A 22720-nucleotide genomic window follows, 5' to 3' on the forward strand; every position below is an offset into this window, starting at 1 on the left:
GGATATGACTTTTTTGCAACCTACTAGGCCTGTATCGTAATTCAATGAACTTTTATGTAAAAAGAACGAATAGATGTTTCATTTTGACATATTTTGAAAAAAGGTCACCCCAAAACCAAAAAATCGAATTTTCAATAGGTACACTTTTGTACAGTAAATGAATATTAAAGGCTGAAGATGTTGTAAGAGTCATACTCCTGTTGTTATTTTATTTATTTATGCAACATGTACTGTGATATAACAAAAAACATTATGTGATATATAATTATACAAGTATTACAAAATTAACAGTATCAAAGCGTCTAGTACAACAATATACATAACTGTCTGTGTCTATAGGCCTACTGTGTTTAGTACATGGGTCACATGATGCTCACGTCTCATAAAGAGTCTAGCGCTTATTACTTAGAATGAATCGAAGTTGCAGTTTGTCTTTCTTTCTGCAGGAAGCATACAGGTCTTGCATCACCTTGATTGCACGTTCAGCTATCTGATTACTTCGTGGTATGTCGATGACGGATGGCTCTTTCTTCCAGTGATTTTTGAATGACTGCAATGCCTTTTTGTAAGGCTTCAATACATCAGATAAATTCTTGAAGTCATTGTCATTGTACTTTTGACTACTAAACCAATGTTCTGCCCACTCATATGAAATGAACCTGCAAACCTTCTCCAAATTCTTTCTCGCTTCAGGCATAAGAATGAACGCCAGAATGGCGAGAATGGCTCTTGAGTTCCATCTGGCATTGCTCATATTAGGAATGTTCTGAAAGTGAATCAGAGGGAAGTTTCTTTGTTCTTCATAGAACCTAAACACTCTTGTTAAATGGTACAAAAACTTCATATCGTCTCTCTACCCTGATTTATCAAGAATTTCTACAGTTCCATTCACAAACTTATCCTTCAGTTCATCATACTTATTCAACAGTTCAGACACAAATGGGTATTCAATGTTTGGAGATTTGGTATCACCCCCAAGTTCTTCGTCCATCACCAGACGGAGAATCCTGTCTAGTACGTGATGCTGACAACCGATAAATTGTGGTATTGTGACACCCTTTAATTTAAACATACGTTGCAACTTCACAACAACTCCATTTCTCTTCCCAGTATTGACGTTTGTTGTATCAGTAATGATCATCTTAATTGAATTCCACAAATTGTATTCATCAATAAGTTTGGCAATTTTTTCAGCAACAGTTTCAGCTTTGCCATCTTTTAAACGCAGTGCATCAAGTTTCACGTCAGTTCTTTCATTCTGAAGTACAACTACCTGATATTCCTTATCATCTATTCGTTTGCCGTCAAAGTGTAAGGACCACTGTTCCATTTTAAGTTGTTGTATCATTTCTTTTTTTAATTTACCTGCCTCTTTGAATATGGACTTGTAAATTGCTGATTGACTTGGAGTTGGAATATCAATACCTTGTTGTGATAATACATTGCATATTTTAGCAGCTTTCTTTGTGGAAACTCCACTTGATGTAACCATACTTACAGCAAATTTACTTTTGTAGTGCTTTCTAGTTTTTTTCTGAGTGTCCTCATCATCGTCTTTATCACCGTCGTCGTCTTCATCATCTTCACTCTTACTTTTGCAGTTTTCAGATTCAGTACCACTGTCTGTGGTAGACAGGACTTGTGATGTGGAAGGTATTGCTGTTCCAGACTGGACTTTCCTTCTCTTGGAAGGGTGAATGGTTTCTTTACTTGCCACTTGTCCTGTTGAGTACCCCACCTGTCCTTTACTTTCTTTTTGTAGGTGGTATAGACGTTTATCTTCCGAGGATAACCACTGGCCATTCACTTTCGTGATGTCAAATAATGCATTGAGAACATCATATTTTCCACGCTTGACACATTCATCATAGACCTTCAGCACCTTCATAAGCTTTGCTCTTATCACTTGATCAGACACACGTGGAAAATTCAGTTTATTGTCCCACAATTTTGTAATTTCCTTAGAAATTTGGTCTATTCGTTCTTTTCTTCCTTTAACATATGCTCCGAGAAACTGGTATCTTCCTACGATCTGCAATTGAAGTGGTATTCTGGATTTTTCATCGAGTGAATGTTCTTCTACAGCCACGCTTCCTCTTCTTCTGTGTGACTCTTGAAATCTCACCAAATTTTTAGTCCAAGTCTTCTTGTTCTTTGTTACTGTGGTATGACTTTTCTTGTGAGACATCATATAATATTGTTACGACTTTACGGATAGCTGAGCGTAAATATCCGTTTAATAAAGTCGTTTAATTAATAAAATACTTTAACTGTATAGTAATCCAATTATAGTTCGATAATCCAGTCAATGTTGATAACAGTTCGATAATCCAGTCCGTATCCTAACGATAATGCTACAACTACTTATACTTCGTACACTTACAGCGTCTTTAGTTCGCTACAGTAGTTCCTTATTAGCTCAGTTACACGCAGAGTACTTCATAGAACTATTCACATTATCAACACTGAGCTCTGACAGCAGCTCGCTTATATAATTATTTAGAGCTTCCAGAATGTTCTACTAAGTTCTATAATCTTCTACAGTCTGTTACAGTCGTCTATATCACCGTGGTAACACAATGACGTCATCACATAACAATTCCAAGTATTTGCCGGCACACGGCCGTTTCGTTGCCATGGTAACGTGTGGCGTTATATTTATAAATTCATAACAAAATAATGAAATAAATAGAATTAAGCTGAGAATTAAGCTTAAGATTAAAACATCGGTCAAAAATGAATGTATAAAAATGGTAAATCAAATTTTTATTTTGGGGGTGACCTTTTTTTGTTGCAGAAAGCTATTTGGGCCTTTTTTCATGATTTTAGGTAAAAGTTCATCGATTTATGATACAGGAAACATTTTATTTGAAAAAAAATTAAAAAGTCATATCCCTAATGTTGAATCATTTTCAAAACTAATTAAAACTAATTCAAAATTAGTTGCAAATTATCTGCATTCTTACAATGTCACATGAACGACTTTTAGGATTTACAATACTGTCGATAAAAAATGCAACTGCAAAAGGGCTAGGAAAATTAATTTATAATTTTTTTGTAAAACTTTGAAATCAATAAAGTTGAAAAAAAATTTTTTAAGGGATCCAAAAAGTTACAGCACAGGGCCCCAAAAAGTTATAGCACGGCTCTGCAAACCAAAAGCAAAACAAACAAGAGTAATGTCTCTTTAATCAGATGCATTGTTGATTCATTAAAATGGTTGAAATATACATTTATAAGTACGTAAATACATGGGTATAAATATATAATATGGGTATAAATATATAATGTTCAATGCGTACATATATATTAAAATATAAAACAAATAAATTTAATTCCAATAAAAGTTGAATAAAATGTTTTGCAAATGTAAAATACTTAAATGAGTACTTAAATGTTCACATGTAGCGAGTGCCTGTCAAAGGAGAGTCAAGATGGCGACAGAATATCTCAAAAATCTGTTGCAAAAAAGGATAGTGTAAAAACATTTCACAGCAGTTTGAGAGGCAGAAAAAGTCATTACGGTAAAGGCAAAAGTGTTCGCATATATTTGCTATCTGAATTAAAAAGTTGTAAAAGCTTGTGGAAGATGTATAATAACTGTACTGAAGAACACAAAGTCTTGTATCAGATGTTTTACGAAGTTTTTGTTTCTAAGTTTAACATTGGTTTTAATGGTCAATTCAATTCAATTCATATATATATTCTGAAATAGTTGTCACATTCACGGAAGTTTACAAATAGCACATGTACTAATCTTAAGTAAAAGCCTTGTAAATAAAAGCTACTAAATATATTGTTAATGCTAATAGTAATATTAATCGTCCACAGCTGTAACAAAATGAACATTAAAAGTTAAAGGAGTAAAATACTAATAATGATAATAATAAGAGTGGTAGTAGTAACAATAATAACAATACAATGATAAGAGTATAATGATAATAATAAAGATAAAATGACAACAATAAAAATAATTACAATAATCATAAAAAGAATAATAGTAATTTAGTATTAGTCACACACATACACATTTGTTAATGTGATTTATATTATTATCATATTTTACCAATGTGATTTATATTATACTGTGATTAATAAACTCAAATAGATAATCAAATATATTAATAACGTTGGTTATATAAAAAACTTACACGTAATTATGAAAATATCAGGATATAAAATTATGTTCATACACACATTATGTTACATACACACATATATAGACACATATAAACACACCCATACATACATATACACTCACACTTATTCGAATGCGCTTATTACAAACACTTATACATAGATACACATATCATTGGATTTATAAACTGTATTTGATTAGAAAGGAATGGAATAAGTTACTCCTTAAAACATAGATTGAATGGAGAGCTTTTAGGTCATAGGGAAGGTTATTCCAAGATTTTATACTTTGGTTTTTTATGGACTTATATGCATAAGTAACAGAACGATGATTTAAGACTGCAAGAATCAGATTATCAGTTGATCGAAGATAGTATCGGTTATTTGCATTTTTGGGAAGATATTGTTGAAGGTAAGAGGCAGGTTTTTGTGTTGGTGGTTCCAGACACACAGGCAATTCAGAATTGAACAAGGTCACATAGTTTAAGGATCTTAGAAGTAAGATAAAGCACATTAGGATTGGATTTATAATTCTGAAAATGTATTATTTTTAAAGCTTTGTTTTGAAGATGAGATATCCTTAAAACTTCTTGCTGTTAAGATTGTCCCCATATTTGACAAGCATATCGTATATGCAAGCCCAAAATGGCATGATATATGTTTAATAATGTTTTCAGATTGACATAATGGCGAACTTTAGCCAGCATTCTATTTGATCTGCTCAGTTTTATGGCTAAGTCTTTGAGGTGGGATACAAACGATAGGTTAGAATCAATTATAATTCCAAGATATTTGATTGAGTTTGCATGAATGATTTTCTGGCCACTTAATCTAAAGTTTAAATTTTTATTGATTTTTGCTTTTTTAGATTTAAATATGACCAGTTAAGTTTTGTTATAGTTGAGGGAAAGCTTATTTGAGCGAAGCCACTGAATTAAATTGGCAAGATCATGATTAATGCATTTGTTAATTTTTTTTAAAGATTTGTTGATAATGAGCAAGTTAGTATCATTAGCAAAATGGTAAGAAGTTGCATACTTAATTGAGTTATTAAGATCATTAATATAGAGAAGAAAAAGTAGTGGTCCTAATACTGAGCCTTGAGGAACACCGTTGGAACATTTTATTTGAGTAGATTTTGAGTCACCGACTAAGACAAACTGAGATCTGTTGTGAAGATAGGAGGTAAACCATTTAAGAGGTATTCCTCTGATTCCATAATATTATAATTTCTTGAGTAGGATAGAATGATCTACTGTATCAAAAGCTTTTTGTAGATCTACAAAGACACCACATGCAAAGTTTTTATTATCAAAAGCTTTTCTAACGGACTCAGTAATTTTAATAAGCGAGTGAGTCGTGGAATGATTAGCACGGAACCCATACTGGTGTTTGTAAAGGCATTTAAATTTATTTAAAAATGCATAGAGCTTTTTATGCTTTTTTTTAGCTTTTTTGAAGTGTTTGCTTAAGTTTGAAAGAAGAGAGATGTGTCGGTAGTTAGACAGCAGTAGTACGTAGCAGGGTCGGACTGTCGCACGTCGCAGGGTAGCATGGTTGCAGGTCCGCAGCAAGGTCGGACTGGCGAGGGAGGTTGGAGGTATCTCTTCCCTCCCCCTGAGCCCCTGCTATGTCTAAAGGTTCTGGGCCTCTCTATAAATCAAGATACACAAATAAAACACACGAAAATACAAATTAATAATAACTAATTATTGTTAATATGCATCAATTTTAAGGGTTTTTAAGGGTTTAACATTTTTTTGCTAAATTTGTTGCTACCATAAGAGCCCCATCTATGTCTCCTCCGGGCCCCTAAGTGCCAGTCCGACCCTGATCCGCAAGTAGATGCATGTATCACTTGCAAAAAAGTAAAAATTTCATTATGCACGGGTAAAAATTTCAGTTTGTCGCTGAACTTAAACAACAAAAGAAATTTCACTTATAGAAGCGTGCTGCATTTTACCGCTTATTTAAGAACTTTGATGAAGACACATAAAAGATTGTATCGGATCAGCAGCAGGTATAAGTTGTGCTTAAGTTGCCTGTTCAGAAAATTTTTTATGCCAGACAGCTGGCTTTTGTAATCTGTGACATGTCATCAAAAAAAAATTACTGTTATACATGGATTAAGGTATATGGGATAAGGTATACCATGGGATAAGGTATACCATGAATGCAATCTTGGGCACACTAACTCTGCTTATAATAACTTCGAAAAAATTTTCCTAAAAAACTATAATATGCACTTCCCAATTAAAGTAAAATTAATAAAAGAAAAACACTTAAAATGTCCATGGATCACCAAAGGTATTAAAAAATCCTCAAAAAAACAACAAAAACTTTATATTAAATACTTAAAAAATAGAAATGAGGTAAACCTAAATGTTTACAAACCGAATAAAAACTTGTTTTAAAAAATTTTAAAAAATTCAAAGAAAAACTATTACTCTAATTAAGAAAACTTGGGATATCATGAAAGAAATAATTGGGACAGAAACCTGCAAAATAAATAGTTTACCTGCTCAAATTGTCATAGATAATAAAGAGTATGACAATAATAATGCAATTTCAGAAAAATTTAATAGTTTTTTTGTCAACATAGGCCCAAATCTAGCTTCAAAAGTCAATTGTCCAAACAACTCATTTGAAACTTATCTAACAATTGTCAACAACGAATTAATATTTAAAGAACAAAAATTGAAGAACTTGAAAATGCAATAAACTCTCTTAAAACAAATAAGTCTCCAAGTATAGATGACATTTGTAGTAATATCGTCGTCAATGTCTTTTCGAAGATACGCAAACCTATTTTCGAAATATTTAAGTCATCAATTATAACAGGAACTGTTCCAGATAAATTAAAAGGAGCTAAAATTGTACCTATTTTTAAAACCGGTGAAACATTTCTAATAAACAATTACAGAACTATCTCAATACTTCCAACCTTTTCTAAAATACTTGAAAGAATAATCTACAATAGATTATATGAATACCTAATTCAAAATAAGTTCTTAAATAAAAAACATGCAATATTAGATTTAGTTAATAGCATAAGTGATTCTTTTAATAAAAAGCAATTTGTATTAGGAATTTTTATAGACCTATCCAAAGCATTTGACAAAATTAATCATGATATCTTACTAAAAAAAATGGAAAAATATGGAATAAAAAATACTAGCCTAGATTGGTTTAAAAGTTATATGTGCAACAGACAACAATGTGTTATTTTGAACGATAATAAATATTCTAAAATAAAATGCGGAGTTTCCCAAGGTTCCAGTCTTGGTCCTCTTTTATTTTTAATTTATATTAACGATCTTCCACAATCACATCTTTAAATCAAGAAAAAACAAAATACATCTTGTTTCATTCCAACCAGCAAAAAAACAAAATACCAAGCATGCTACCATTACTAAAAATTGATAACATAAACATCGAAAGAACTGAAACTATTAAATTTCTTGGGATAATTATTGACGAAACGATTTCTTGGAAACCCCATATAAAACATTAAATACAAAAATATCAAAAAGTATCGGCATACTTTACAAAGTCAAAACTATACTTTTCTTATATACAAAGTTATCTAACATATGCTAATATTGCCTGGGGAAGTACAAATAAACCTAAATTAAGTTCTCAAAAACACGCATCAAGATTGATTTATAATAAAAATAAATTCACTCATGCCGATCCTTGACTTAAAAACTTGAATACTTTAAATATCTATCAAATTAACATCTACTAAAATGTTTTATTTATGTTCAAGTATAAGCTCGGACTTGTCCCAACTCATTTTACTTATAACTTTTTTCAAACCAACGCCAACAGACATATCACACGAGGAACCGGAAACTTTTCATTGCCCATAAAAAAAACAAAATTTTCGAGATTTTCAATTGTATACCGTGGCCCCTATTTATACAACAAAACAATACCTCAAAATATAGAACTTACTAAATTGGATAATCTTATTGCCCTGAAGAAAAAACTAAAAGATCTCATAATTAACAAAACCAATTTTATCGATATGTATTAAATATAAAAGAACAATTAATATAATAAAATGTAAAAAGAACAATTTAAGCTATAAAAATAAATAAAAAAGAAATAAAACATAAATTATAAAAAAATAAATAAATAAAAATTGTTAGCAACTATACATAGTAAAATATTACTGAACAGTAGACCTCAAAAAATTAATGTGTGCCTTTACTCTTTAGATTTTTAGTTTATTTTGTATTTTAAAGGTTCTCGATGAAAAGACTTTTCTTAGTCTTCTGCGAGTTTCCTTACAACTACATAGTACTACTAATATCTGTTAATATATATTTTCAACAAATAACATATATTTTCAACGACAACGACAAGCAAGTCCCTAGTAGCCCTGTGGTGCGACAAACTTGCGTATATTTTTTAGATGCATGGGTTAATAGCCAGCACTTTATATTATAAACCAAAAAAAAAAATTAAGAGTGAAGCAGCACGTGGTTCAAATGAAGTTGCAAGTGAGGTGTACCACTTTCTTAGTAAGACCTTTGTTAATTTTGGCAGTTCTAGGCAAGTGTCAACCCCCTGCCCTCCCCACACCTTCACTTCATGCCGACCTTAGGCTTAAATAGCAAAAAAGTTGATTAGGAATATTACAAATTAGTTTAGACGTATTTCTCAAGCAAAAACAATTAGAATTAAGACTTTACTTTGTCAGAATTGAAGAAACTTGTTTATTACCAGTGAATTTACTGCATAAATATTTTTGGAATGAATAAAAATTCTTGAAACCAACTTTGTTAGTTGTTTATCAACTATGTATTTAATGCAAAACTTGAAAATGGGTTTTCTTCCACGGACGGTGTAACCAGATTTAGGGACTTATATCCTAATAACCACCAATGATACAAAAATCATACCCCTAAATAATTTTTCTGGGTCATGACATCAAGCAATATTTCATTTTTTTTACAACAAAACTAATGTTGACTCAATGTATATGAATAAGTTTTGATCCAATGTATACCACCCAAAGATGCATTCGCATCTTTGTGTTTTACCAACGTATATGTGCTAGCTGGGTATCATCGCTGAAATTGAATCAACGTTAAATTTGCATCAGAAAAAATATCAGATATTCGCGATGTCTTCTTATACATTGACCTGTGTTTGTGCTATCTGGGTCTTATCACAAGGTGGACTATTTGTTCCATCCAAACAGCTTGCATGATTTTTTGTTGTATATTATTCATTTTGGATTTAATTGAGAATAAAATTAATATTAATCAATTTCTGTCATTAAGTCATCAACATACGTTCTTCGTAAATACATACATTGTCTTTTACCTTCTTTTTTTTTAATCATGATATTTTACTCTAAATTTTTTTATAGAATTAGTTTCGTTTAATTCAATTCATTCCAACTGAGTATTTAGTTTTTTTTTTAATTTATCCTTAAAAATTTAAATTTTTAATTTAAATTTTTAAGGATAAAGTTTTTGTTGACTTGATTGACTCTAATTTGTTCTCAATAGTTTTAAGGATATCTTCTTCTCATAAAGTTTTTTAATAGAGTTTATTTCACTTTCAATTGGAATGCTTTTTTAGATTGTTTGGCATATCTTTAAACCCTTTTAACTTTTAATCCCTTTTAAAATTGTTGGAACATGTTGTTGTTTTTTTGCTGGAACATGCTTCAAAGACTAAGAAAAAAGTCAACAAGATTTTTAGAAGCTAGTAAAAAACCAAGTTTTTTATAAAAAAAACCTTTTTTTTTTTTTCAAAAACCTAGGTCTTTAAAATACCTAGGTTATATTTCCTAAATTTCCTAGGTTATATACCTAGGTTATAATTCCTAGGTTATATTTCCTAATAAAATACCTCCTGTAATATTTCCTAGAATTTCCCATCAAAATATGCTACTTGGGAAAAAATAGCAATTTACTGGCAGCATTTTCAAACACATTTTGCTTATATTGTTCAGCAGTTTCCAAAATAGATTTCTTTTGAGCTTGCAAAATAATTTATTGAGACAATGAAAAGTCAGTCACTTTATTTTACCTGTTCATACATGCAATTAAATCTGTTCATGCATGCATTAGATCTCTTGGTGAAATATTTTCAGAAACTTATGTGATAACAATATCTTTGACAAATCCTTCACTAACTCTTTTTTTTTTTTTTTTGATTACTTGGACCTAGTTGCGCTAAATCAAATGAATCATCTGATTCCTTACTGGTATCGCTAATGTTTGATTATATCTCTAGTTCTGCAGTTTTCTGCAGTTCTGCAGTTTTCTGCAGTTCTGCAGTTCTATGTTCTGCAGTTTTCTGCAGTTCTGAAGTTCTGCAGTTCTCTGTTCTGCAGTTTTCTGCAGCTCTGCAGTTCGGCAGTTCTGCAGTTGCCTACTTAAGTTAATTGCTCAATACTAAAAAGCTTTAACTGTTTCTTTTCTTTATTTTCTAACTTATATCTCATGTATTTGTTCATTAAAGTCATAAGCGACTTGTCTTTTTGTCCTTTAAAAATTTAATACTACCATATTATAAAACTTTTTCAAGGCTTGTTTTCTTTAAGATTTCTTTAATACTATCTTTACCAATCCAAAAGCCTAGACTGGTAAAAATAGGATTAACGAAACTTTTCTTTTATATTATCGGTACCAATTCAGGTAAAGATAATGTTTTAAAAATTTTCTTCTTCTTAAATTCTTTCCAATTTTTCTGCTGTCTTTGAGTCCTTATTTTTACTTTTCCCTACACCCACAACAATACTTTATAAAACACTTGGTAACACCACGACAACAACCGTACTGTTATTACATTTGTTTTCTTGTTTTAAAGTTTTTGTATACTTATTCTTGATAGGTTGGTCTGTGATATGAGCGAAGTAAATTTTTCATATCAACCTTAAATGGGGCATTATATTGGACCAAAATCGGGATAATAAAAGTGACCATTGATATTTTGTCCAATCGAGTCCTGAAATAGGTTAACTTCGTTAACTGGATTTACTTAAATCGCAGATGACAATAAAGTGCGTTCATTTAAAAAATGTCATCATATTATCACATTAAGTTATATAATAAAAACATCTTTTAAAAATGCTTACTAGGGTGTTTCATTTCCGACAATTTTTTGAAAATGGTTTCGTTACATGCATAACGGGGTAAAAAATGAGCCAAAAAAAAGTCTGTAAATTTTTCAAAATTTTAAAATGTCATCTAGAGGTCGCCGTCTTGAAAAAATAGCGTTTTTTTTACACTTTTTTCAACTTTAAATTTTAATAACTTAAAAAATAATTAATTTTATGTTACGTTACTGGATGTATATATTAATGGTTATTAGATAAACATTTGGTGAAATTTTCAGAAAAATTGGTTAATGTCTAGAGGTCGGCGTATTAAAATATAAAGCAACAAAACGTTTTATTTTTTTAAATCTTAAAAAAAAAAAATTAAAATTCAATTAGACTATTTTAAGGCTATTTTTCGTATAAATTGATAATTGATAAAGAAGATACGTTAAATACGTTAATAAGAAGTAGAAATTAATAAATACGTTAATAAGAAGTAGAAATTAATAAATACGTTAATAAGAAAAAATACTATAAAGTATTAATTAGTTTTGATTTCGAATGGGATGGATTTTGCTTTCTGTGTTGTTCAACAACTTGCAAAATAAATTATCGTTGTTCTTCATTTTGAGCACACTCGCGGAAATCACCAATAGGTTTGATTTCTCTTTCGGCGCAATCATTTGTTACCTCTAATTGTTTAACAAAATTTTTTGCGTACATATTTAAACGTCTCCGTTCATAAGACTAAATGCAATCAAATTAACGCTTAAATTCAATTAGATATATTTTAAAATTGTTAAATTGATATAGAGTTACTAGTGAAGAGTTTCTTTAACTACTTTAAATAAATTACGCAAATAATAGAAGTACATCGCAAACAATCAAAAAAAGGGTTTGCGACGTGTTTTCATGCTTGCAAACTCATTTATTATGCCTTCATAATTTAATGTTCTTGCAACCTCGTTCTCAATAGACAGCATTGTTAAAGAAGACAAACGTTCATCGACCATTGTTGACTTATTTAAAAATACAATGAAATAAAGCTTTAAAACGTGTTTATGTATAATGAAGCAAGATTATTTATACTAATCTATGAAATGTTTTAATTAGTTTTAACTTGCTGAAGCTACGTTCTGCACTTGCAACAGTAACTGGTAAAGTAAGAATGATTCGTAACGCAATAACTAGATTGGAATAAGTTTCTTGCAGCTCTTCTTTGTAGATGTAGTTTAGGAAGTCATATGCAGATTTTAGGAGAGCATTTTTTTCCTCCTTTATAACTATGACAAAACGTTTTAACTCCGATTCTAAATCCTCAGAATCTATATCAGCAAGCTTTATTTGCAAATTTTTGCAATAAGCAGACAGAGAATTTTCATTACAAGCTTTGATAAGACTCTCAGATCGGTAAAGAAAGTCATAAAGCTTTGTGACAATGCTGATCTGTTCAAAACGCTCTTTTACTGATGCAATTGACATATCAATTAGTGGCAAAAAGAAATCTGCTTTATACTGATGTTCAGGTAAAAATCTTTTCAATACCCAATACTTCTGCGATTTCTGATGCCTTAACACGTGCGTCAGAAAATCCATTTTCGCGATACTCATAAAGAAACGCTTTTGTTGCATTTATTTCACTAGCTAATATGTCGAGATAGGTTGCAGAAGACTGAAGCAGCTTACTTGATTTGTTAATTTGAAATGAAACGTTATACCAAATAATGATTGATAATAAGAAAGGCCATGTTCTAATATATTCTGTCAGCGATCGTACTTCTGTGGCTGTTGCCCCATCTCTTTTTTCTAAAGCATGTTCTTCCAACTTTTCAAGTGCCTCTAAGATTTCTTTTAAATAGAAGCGAAGTGGCTAAACACAGTTTATTCTACTTTCCCATCTGGTATCTGATTGTGGCTTGACTGAAATTGCCACGCATGATTTTAAAATTTCCCATCGAGGAGGAGACAATGAAAAGAGCGTGTATAACCTTGAAAGAACACCAAAAAAAGAAATTGCACTGATGGATGACAGTGCACCATCAACAATAACAAGATTGAGTGAATGGTTAGCACATGGAACATATAAGGCCTTAGGATTCATTTCCAGAAACCTTGCTTGAACACCTTTTACTTTTACTTTCATATTAGCACCATTATCGTAAGATTGACCTCGAAAGTCTAAAATATTTAGATCCCAATTTTTTGCCTGATTTAAAAATGCATTGAAAAGCCCTTTTCCAGTGGTATCATTTACTGTGAGATATCCAAAGAAATTTTCGTAAATATCGATACCTACTCCAGGAGTACATGTTACTGATCGCAGAATAATGCTCATTTGTTCTTTGTGCGAAACGTCTGGCGTACAATCTAAAATAATAGAATAGTATTTTGCCTTTTTTACCTTAGAAAGGTTTTTGGATTCAATCTCCCTGGCTAAAAGTCTAATCAACTCGTTATGTGTGTCATTGCTCAAGTAGTGCTCTTTGGTTTCTTTGTCCTGAATTCTTTGCATAAGTTCATTGAGAACGGTATCATACTTAGCCAGTAATTCAAACACCCCAAGAAATTTTCCATTGCTCTTTGAACCAATGGCTGTGTCTGAACCACGGAATGTAAGATTTCTTGCAGAAAGAAATAAGGTAATGTCTAGTATCCTTTCTAACACAGCCCTCCAAAATATCCGCTCTTTATGAAGCAACTTTTGTTGTTTCTCGTCTATGGTAGCTTGATTTGCAATGCCTGCATTACCAAAATTGAGTAAAAAGAAATTAATTAAGAAAAAAAAAAGTAACAAACCAATAAATTAAAGAAAATATCAGTTAATCTTTTCGTAAAGTCATCCATTGTTCAAAGCACTTATAATGTGCACTGCATGTTTCGTGTTCTTTAAGTTTTTTTGACAAGCCTTCCCAAGTGTTCATTCCTTGCCGGAATGGTGAAGAAGTTATCCCAAAAAGTTTGCAACAAAAACAAAACGCTTTATTGCTGTTCAAAGAATATATGAGCCATGTGCGTTCAAAGATTTCTCCATTCTTCATCTTGCGGTTATAATAATTCAGTGAAAACCGTCTTCTTTCTAAATTGTATGGAAAATCAACTTCGATCTTTTTGAAACCACGTTTAACAATGCCACACCTCTGTGCGTCAGAAACATTATCTGGCCACTCAGAAGGATCATCACTAAGAAAAATAGGCGGAATTGTTATGCCATTTGACGTAGACTCGCATATCAACCTATCTTATTCTACTTTAGTATTCAAATAATGACAATCAGAATTATTTGTAGTTTCTGTTGGTATCGAAACACTTCTAGTCTGAATTAATGGTTTCAAAAAATGAGTTAGCTTGGGGTGATTTGCGATTTCCTCCCTGGCTGCAGCTTTTTCTCTTCTCTTAGTGGCACCACTTTTCACTTTTGTCATACCAATAATTATATCGTGATATACTATCGAAATATAATTATAAATTTTCGGAAACCTTCATTGTTTTTGTTTTTTTTATGTAAAAAACTAACAACGCATAATAATAATAATAATAATAATAATAATAATAATAATAATAATAATAATAATAATAATAATAATAATAATAATAATAATAATCATTTGAACTTTAAAATAAACAAATGCAAAGCGTAACAGTTTTCCAACGCTATACATTCGTTTCTTTAAAAACAATGCGAATGACTTAATTGAAACAAATAATAGACTTTTTTATTTCATAGTATTAAAGCAAAAGTAATAACATATAGCATAGTAATAAAATAAATTATTACCAAGATAAATTGTGAATCGCCAAATATAAAAAACGATTTATAATTTATAAATAAATAAACATTGAAATATGTAATCTAAATACAAATAATAATATATTTGCACCTAATAAAATATGCGAATTAGAGAAATATATTTCTTCGCACGATTGGCTGCTGCTTAATGGTTTCTCTTTAACGGTTTGACATATTTTTATAAAGCTTGCGTTTTTCATAAAACTCGGACCTCGGGAGTTAAACATTTTTTTTCTTTTTTTTTCTACATGAAAAATATTATTGCTTTTTTCACGCTTGCTTAATTTTGGTAATATCGTGTTTAAAAGGCCATGTTTTTTTATTAATAGTAAGAGTAACTTTATATATATTCAAATATTCTTATTATAAAAAATACAAAAAATAATAATTTCAAATTACAAAAAGGGCCACTAAAAATGCTGCCCCCCTCCCCCAGTTGGGGTGTGTGGGGGAGCCTAGCCACGGCTCTGAGATAGTTAAGATTAAAAAAATCGATATACAGTAACAATTAAAAAATCGCTATACAATAACAAATATAATAAAATATACAAGTATAAAAATAAAAACATAATAAATAGAACGCGGAGACTCGCAGAAGACCTTTAAGTCTTATCATCGAGACCGCTCGTGAACATTAATTGTATTAATAATAACGTTAAATAAAGAATAAACAAAAATGTCAAAGAAATAATTAGCGAAAAACATAAATTTCGTAAGAATATATAAATAAATTTGTAAAGAAATTATGATTGACTTTTATAACTTTATATAAACACAAAGTTAGTATAAATAGTACTTATTTCATAAACACATAAATAGTGAATCCGATATTATTGTATATTACATTATATAATAAGTTTCATATTTTCATAAAATGTTAAAAATATGAAGATAAGTCTTCGAAAGATAAAATTATTTCTTTCAGTTTTTTTGTGAATGAAATGTAATTCCATTCATGGCAAAAATCAAAATTTTTTTAAACTATTTTGTTCCAAAGAAAAGCTCCTCGAAATGCGGTACATGACTTTCCAAAATTAGTTAGAGAAAAAGGTTGCCGAACTAGATTATTATTTTTTAAGTTATATTTATTTGTTTCTTTCAAGGTATATAAGTTATGAAAAGAAACAGGAGATGCGTTAGTTTTACATTTATACATAAGACAAAGTATATTAAAAATATTCAGTTGATAAATATTAAGAATTTTCATTTGAAATAAAAGTGGTTTGGCATGAGCAAGTTGATCTTTATAATTGATAAGACGATCAATATGTTTCTGCTGACGATAAAGAGGTTGCAGTTTAGATTTGTTGGTATATTTTGCAGTTTAGATTTGTCGGTATGTTTGTTGGTATTACCCCAGGCAATGTTTGCATAATTTATATGGCAGTGGATTAAAGAGAAATATAACTGTGTTAAACTGTGCTTATTTAAAAAATTTCTAGTTTTATAGATAACTCCTTTGTTTCGAGCAATTTTTTTGGACATTAAATCAATGTGATATTTCCAGCTAAGGTTTTCATCAATATAGATACCTAAAAAGTTAGTAGTTATTTCTCTTTTAATTTGAACTTTGTCAATAAAAAGTAAAGGCATGACAGAAGGCAATAACTTTTTTTTTGAAGTTTGATGAAAAAGTGTCCAATTTGTTTTCTCAACATTGAGTGACAACTTATTTTTTTTAAACCAGTTAGAAATTTTTGTTAATTCAAGGTTCATATTTTGGAATAATGTCGTTATGTTATTATGAGATAAAAAGAGATTAGTATCATCAGCAAACATGACTGTCATTAAATTAGAGGCTTCAGGGAGATCATTTATGTAATTTAAAAAGAGGAGGGGTCCTAGTATAGAACTCTGAGGGACCCCACATGTTATATCTAGTAAGTTTGAACGAGCATTTGTATTAATGCGGGAAATATTGCGGGTAAATTGTAGTATAGCGTGTTCGGTTGAATTATTTTTTTTAAATCCGTATTGATTTTGATACTGTATATTATTTAAAGATAAATGGTTGAAAATTACATTATATAATATTCTTTCTAAAATTTTAGAAAAAACAGGCAAAATTGAAATTGGGCGATAATTTGAGACACTGGTTGCATCTCCACCTTTAAATATTGGTAGAACTCTGGCTATTTTCAGATTTTCGGGAAAAATACCCTGTTTTATTGAACAATGTCAAACTTGAAATAGAATATCTTTAATGACTTCATACGAGTCGATAATAACATTGGAATTAATATCGTCATGACCAGCTGATTTATTAGATTTTAGCATTTTAAAAGAACGTTCAAATTACTCAAAGAATATCTCAAAAGAATTTAAAAACGAAGTAATTGGAAAAACGTAATTATTTATTTTATTTGTCGTTATAGGAATTTTTCGGGCCAGATTAGGTCCAACTGATACAAAAAAAAATATTTAATTCATCAGCTATCACACTTTGATCATAGGATGTTTCTTCATTAATTTTAATAGCTTTAGGCAATGCGCTCGTTTTTAATTTTGCATGCCAGTGAGTTTTCGAGGAATTTTCCATGTACGTCTTGAATTAAGATTGTTTTTCTCAAGCAAATTGAAATAGTATCTTCTTTTTGTATTTTTTTTTTTTTTTTTGTCTTTCAAACTCTTTGGCGTAAGTTTTATAGAAAACTTTACTTAGTTCAGTTTTTGTCTTTAAATATTTTATGTACAATTTTTGTTTAATTTTAGAGGATTTTCTTCGTTCTTTTGTGATCCATGGTGACATTACACTTTTAGTTTTTCTATTAACTGTATGTTTCAGAAAATTAGCATCAGATATTTCAAAAAATGTTTTGAAAAATGCATCATAAACTACATTTGCGTCAGCACAGGTATTTTTTTGTTTCCAATGAAGAAAAAATAATTGTTCTTTAAGTGTTTTTAAATTAGCAGCAGAAAAGGATCGTTTATTAAACGTTTGTTTTTGTTGCAACACTTTAACTGTGTTGATATTAATAGAGAAAAAATAGGTAAGTGGTTCGAGATGTCACTTTTAGTAATACCTTTTTCAAGTGATTTGTTGAAAACATCCCCACCCAACATTATGTCGTCTTAAAGACCTCTTAAAGTTGTCTTTAAAATCGTCTTAAAGATGTCTTAAACTTATCTAAAAGTGTATAGAAGAAATTGTCTGAACTCAGTTGCTTTTCACCTATCAACTTCGAGTAATGAGTGGCCTTCTAGCAAAATCACTAGGAATGTAATCTCTAAATTCAATTAATCTCTCAGATAACTGCAATATATGGGCTTGTGACAGCCTAGCCATAGAACCTTTTCAAAAATAACTCCGGATTCTTTTAACAACCCCAAGACATACCAAATGCACATAATCAAGGCAAAATCCAGAAACGCATTTAATACCAGCAGCTATAAGAGAGACTTATATTTCTGATGTTGCTTATCTGACTGGCAGCTAAAATCTTTATCTGTTCGCTTGCGAAATTCTTGCTTTTCATTAAACACTACCCTTCCTTCCCAGGAACCTTTGTTAATGCACTTTTTACAGGAATAATATTCAGTATGAGCAACAGTCCCTTTTAAAAATGATCTTGCTGGGAAATCACAGAGGAAAGCTCTAACTTTAACAGTGTGTACAACTGATTTTATACCAGATAGTTTTAAACAACACAATTCTTTTTAAAAATCATCTAAAAATACATCCAAACTTGATGGTTTTCATTCCCCTATGTATATTGCCACGATAAAAATCTTTCCACCACTAACTTAACAAAGAATTGGCCACAATTGAGCATTTGATGATTTAAATAAAGGTAATCATTAATACTAAAGGTAATCATCAGTACTATAAGGTACTCATCAATACTAAAACTAAGTGATATTTCACTTTCAGAACCTGTGAAATTGTTTTTAATACCGGATTCTAATCCAAAATAGTAATATGTACCACCACATTGAACACATTGAACTTCTTGTGGTACTTTTAAAAGGGTGCATCTTTGGGTGACGTGTTACCATAGAGTAAACTATTCATAGCTGCTTGGGAACCTTTAAACTTTAGGCACCAGGATGCAAGGTCTTCTGATAGGTTTTCTTTACTGGTGAATGGATTAAAAGAATTATTGTCACTAGAACTGTCGGACCTTTAATCAGGCGAATCGCTCGACTCTACTCCCGTATTTTCTTCCATAGGTAAATGACTACAACTTTGACTGCTGGTATGATAGTAATTTATAACTTCTTTTTCTTGAGGTTGTGCACAGTTGACATTAAAACACACATCCCCACTTTCCTCTCGAACTTCTTCTAAAACTGATTTATTTAATTTTCTCCAACTCTTTAAATAATCTTTTTTTTATGCAGACATACTCTTAACAACTACATAGAACAAAATATAAAACTATATAACTTATAAAACGTATATATATAACTTTAAACCCAGCCGGCAAATAACGTTGAAATAACGTTGAACTTACGTTGAAACCTAACGTTGAATTTACGTTAATTTAACGTTTAGAATAAAAATTTTTTTTAACGTTGATTTATCAACGTTAAATCAACGTTAGGTTCAAACGTTATATCAACGTTGATTCGACGCAAAAAAACGTTACAATAACGTTGAATTTACGTTGAAACAACGTTGAGAATGACAGTGTTTTTAACGTTGATTTATCAACGTTAAACCGGCTGTTAAAAAACGTTTTGTAATCACAGAAACCGTTGATAAAAACTGAGATCACCATCAAAACGTAGTATGCATGTCCAATAGTACTGTTGCACTTCTCTATTACATTACTAAGGTATATTACAGATATTAAATCTACTCATAGTCTATACTTAGACTATTTAGAACTTTTTCAGTTTAGTTTAATTAAAATAGTATTATTAAAACAAGAGATAAAAATTGTTTTACTGAAAAATTTAAATATTATATATATTTACATATAATTGAATAAGATCTACAAATAATTGAATATAATCTACATATAATTGAATAAAATCTACACAAATTTCTTATCTTTTCCATCACCTTTTTAAAATGAAGCGTATTTTAGAAAATCAAACAATATTCCATTAACCGAGGTTTCTTCTGCTCCATTGAATACAACAGAGAAGCTGTAAATAAAAAAACTATATTAAAAAAAAATTAAAAAAAGGCAAACTTGAAAAAAATATAATGAATGGAAAGGTGTTACAACTTATAAAGGTATTCCATTTACAAAGTCAAAAACATTAGTGTTTCTAAGTATATTTTTCCACCTTTGCCCTTCATATCCATGGAGGCCATAAAATTTTTTCGAAAATACTCTGAATTTTTAAAAGGTAATTTAACTGTTAGACAGGGCCCTTACGAAGTGGTTTCTAATGGGGAAGGGGGGGGGGATTGTATGTATAATTAGCCAACTATAGTTCAAAACTTGTTAAATGTGTCAACTTAAATGCTTATATGACAGCTTTGGGGAGGGGGGTATATATTAGTAGAAAATCACTTAACAAAATTTTTTTTTCATTTTACACTGAGTTTCATCATGATGATGAAATTATTAGTCATTAATAGTCCTAATAAATTAAAAAGAAGCCAAGACCGTGGTTCGATTAAAAAATAAATAAAGGTTGAAAAATTTAATGTCAGAAATTTTAGTTTCCCAATTAAAAAAGGTTTTGGTCTTGGGGTAGAAAAAATTTTTTTTGCCATTATTGTTCCGGTAAATTCTGACAATTTTTCATTAAATAAAGATAAAATAACAAGCTCTTCTGTTAAATACCAAAGCTGACGGTTAATTGATGGAATAACAGCGGTTGCGATATCTGAATCTTCTTCTTGATACCAGTTCATTGCAACAAAAAATTTGAAGTCATTGACTGGAGCAAATACGGAAATCCTCAAGCGGAGAAATTGCACCGCATGGCTAATAAACTTAGCCATCCGGTGGATCATAATTTGCTCATCATTGGACATAATAAATTTATCAGATAAGAGGTAAATTTTTAAAATAAGTATAGAATGTGACATAAATCTCGCATTGTGAATTGCACCTGGTATGTGAACTTTGAATATTCTGTCCATTGATAGTTTTCCCCCTAGGTAGATAGTAGTTAATTCAATTAACTCAAGATAATCTTCTCGCGGAAATATTTTCTCTTCGAGGCATTGGTAACCCCATTTCAGAAAAACCTTCTTGATTAAATATTTTTGATTTGATGTCAGTAAGCCATTCAAAAAATTAAAGTTTGAGTAATTAATATCAATTCTTTAAAATTCGGCTTGGAAACGTTTAAAAATAGGTTCATCTGGACTCTTTTTATCTCCTCGTAACGCGGTAAATGCATGCTTGATGTGTAGCTCATTATGATTATGGCGTTATGATGATTGAATTAAAGAGACCTCTCATAGGAGAGGTCTCTTTAATTCAATTTCAATTAAAGTTGCTACTTCTTTTTTATTACTTGTGTTGCTTGCTGTTGTATCAAAGCATATGTCAACAATGTTTTCCAAAATGTTCTAATCTAGTGCGAGTTTCACGGCCGCATCACATTGAATTTTACCAGTCAATGCTTTAATCAAAGGAACACCAATAAGTTTCGGCTTGCAAATAAAAGTTAAGTTAATTTCTTTGAAAACAAAAATAAAAAATATATATAGGATATATATAAATAAATAAATAAGTACCCGTAAAGAGATCCGCTAATAAGAACTGCTACACGTTCTTCATTATGAGCTATGTCTAAATGAAAAAGCTTCGAGTCCCAGTGCAAAATGGTCTTTTTAGGTTTGTTTATCTCCCAGTCAGCTGTAATTGACAGAACAATATTTTTCCGCGCATATTGTCTTGGACGATGCACAGTTGATACTGACATGGACATATCATTAAGTTTGCCTTCGCTTTTGCAGATGATAGTGCATTGAAATAGAAGCTGTTGGCAAACTGATAAACAACATCGGTCTGCCACAGATGCCGTTACTTCTGAGAACTTCTTTGCTGATATTTACAGTGAATTTGTTAAAGACATCCTTCTTTGATGGTAAAGCAGTAAACCCTGTATCTTTTTGATCTTCTTCGTCAGCACTTTCAACTAGTTCCTTGACTTCAAAGGCACTAGATTTTTGATCTTCAGTTGACCTTCTCCGAAAATCCATGCTTAGTGTATCTTTTTGACGTTCTAAAAATTTTGAAACACTTAGATTGATGCTTACTGTCATGTGATGATTCTGCCACTCTTTCGATCTTCATAAAAAGCCCAATCTTCTTTCCATTTTGGTCCACGTGATATTAATAACTGTTCATATGCATTTACTGCTGAAATGTCACAAAGTTATTCAAATTCATTACAAAACCTGACAACTTATTCTTTTTAGCTTTAACATTTTGATTTGTTTGATCAATTTTTTTTTATTTTCACCTATTCCCCAACAGTTTGGTAAGCAATATATATACATATATATAAAGAAAAGAAAGAAAAAAAAAAGCAATGAAAGACAAGAGTTATCTGATCAAATTGGTACTCCAGCTTTTTCCCAAACTTCCTTAAGCTAACCAAGAACAAGTTTATCTCTGGAAGAATTGTCGCTTTTTTGAATATAAATGTAAATGAGAGTATCTACCTTTTTGTTGGTAGGTAACTGAAGCTTGATAATTTATTGGTTTCAGGGTAACCAATTAACCAATCTTGATTATTTTTTCTAAGGTTCATCGTTATAACAAAATATTCGCTTATCCAATAAACTAGTTTAAAAATTTTTTTTAAAA

The 22720-nt window shown here is 30.5% G+C and overlaps 1 protein-coding gene across 1 annotated transcript; it reads right to left on the reverse strand.

Annotated features, from left to right (window-relative positions):
• Positions 1-12725: 12725 nt before the first annotated feature.
• On the reverse strand, positions 12726-21836 carry LOC136081497 (zinc finger MYM-type protein 1-like). Its single transcript, XM_065798818.1, has 5 exons — positions 21643-21836; positions 20037-20087; positions 19914-19930; positions 13094-13942; positions 12726-13051 (listed from the first exon to the last, which is right to left on the reverse strand). Exons 1-5 carry the CDS (start codon positions 21834-21836, stop codon positions 12726-12728), a joined length of 1437 nt encoding a protein of 478 aa, XP_065654890.1.
• Positions 21837-22720: the final 884 nt, after the last annotated feature.

This window comes from Hydra vulgaris, chromosome 06 (genome assembly GCF_038396675.1).
Source record: "Hydra vulgaris chromosome 06, alternate assembly HydraT2T_AEP".
Classification (NCBI taxonomy): Eukaryota; Metazoa; Cnidaria; class Hydrozoa; order Anthoathecata; family Hydridae; genus Hydra; species Hydra vulgaris.

What these genes read in the sequence shown, in the direction of transcription:
- LOC136081497 (XM_065798818.1), bottom strand. Translation starts at nt 21,836, where the DNA reads ATGTCCATGTCAGTATCAACTGTGCATCGTCCAAGACAATATGCGCGG. An exon ending in ATTAGCGGATCTCTTTACGG is followed by an intron (nt 20,088 to 21,642) that starts GTACTTATTTAT and finishes TTTTATTTACAG; the next exon opens with CTTCTCTGTTGTATTCAATG. An exon ending in ATCAGATACCAGATGGGAAA is followed by an intron (nt 13,052 to 13,093) that starts GTAGAATAAACT and finishes TCTATTTAAAAG; the next exon opens with AAATCTTAGAGGCACTTGAA.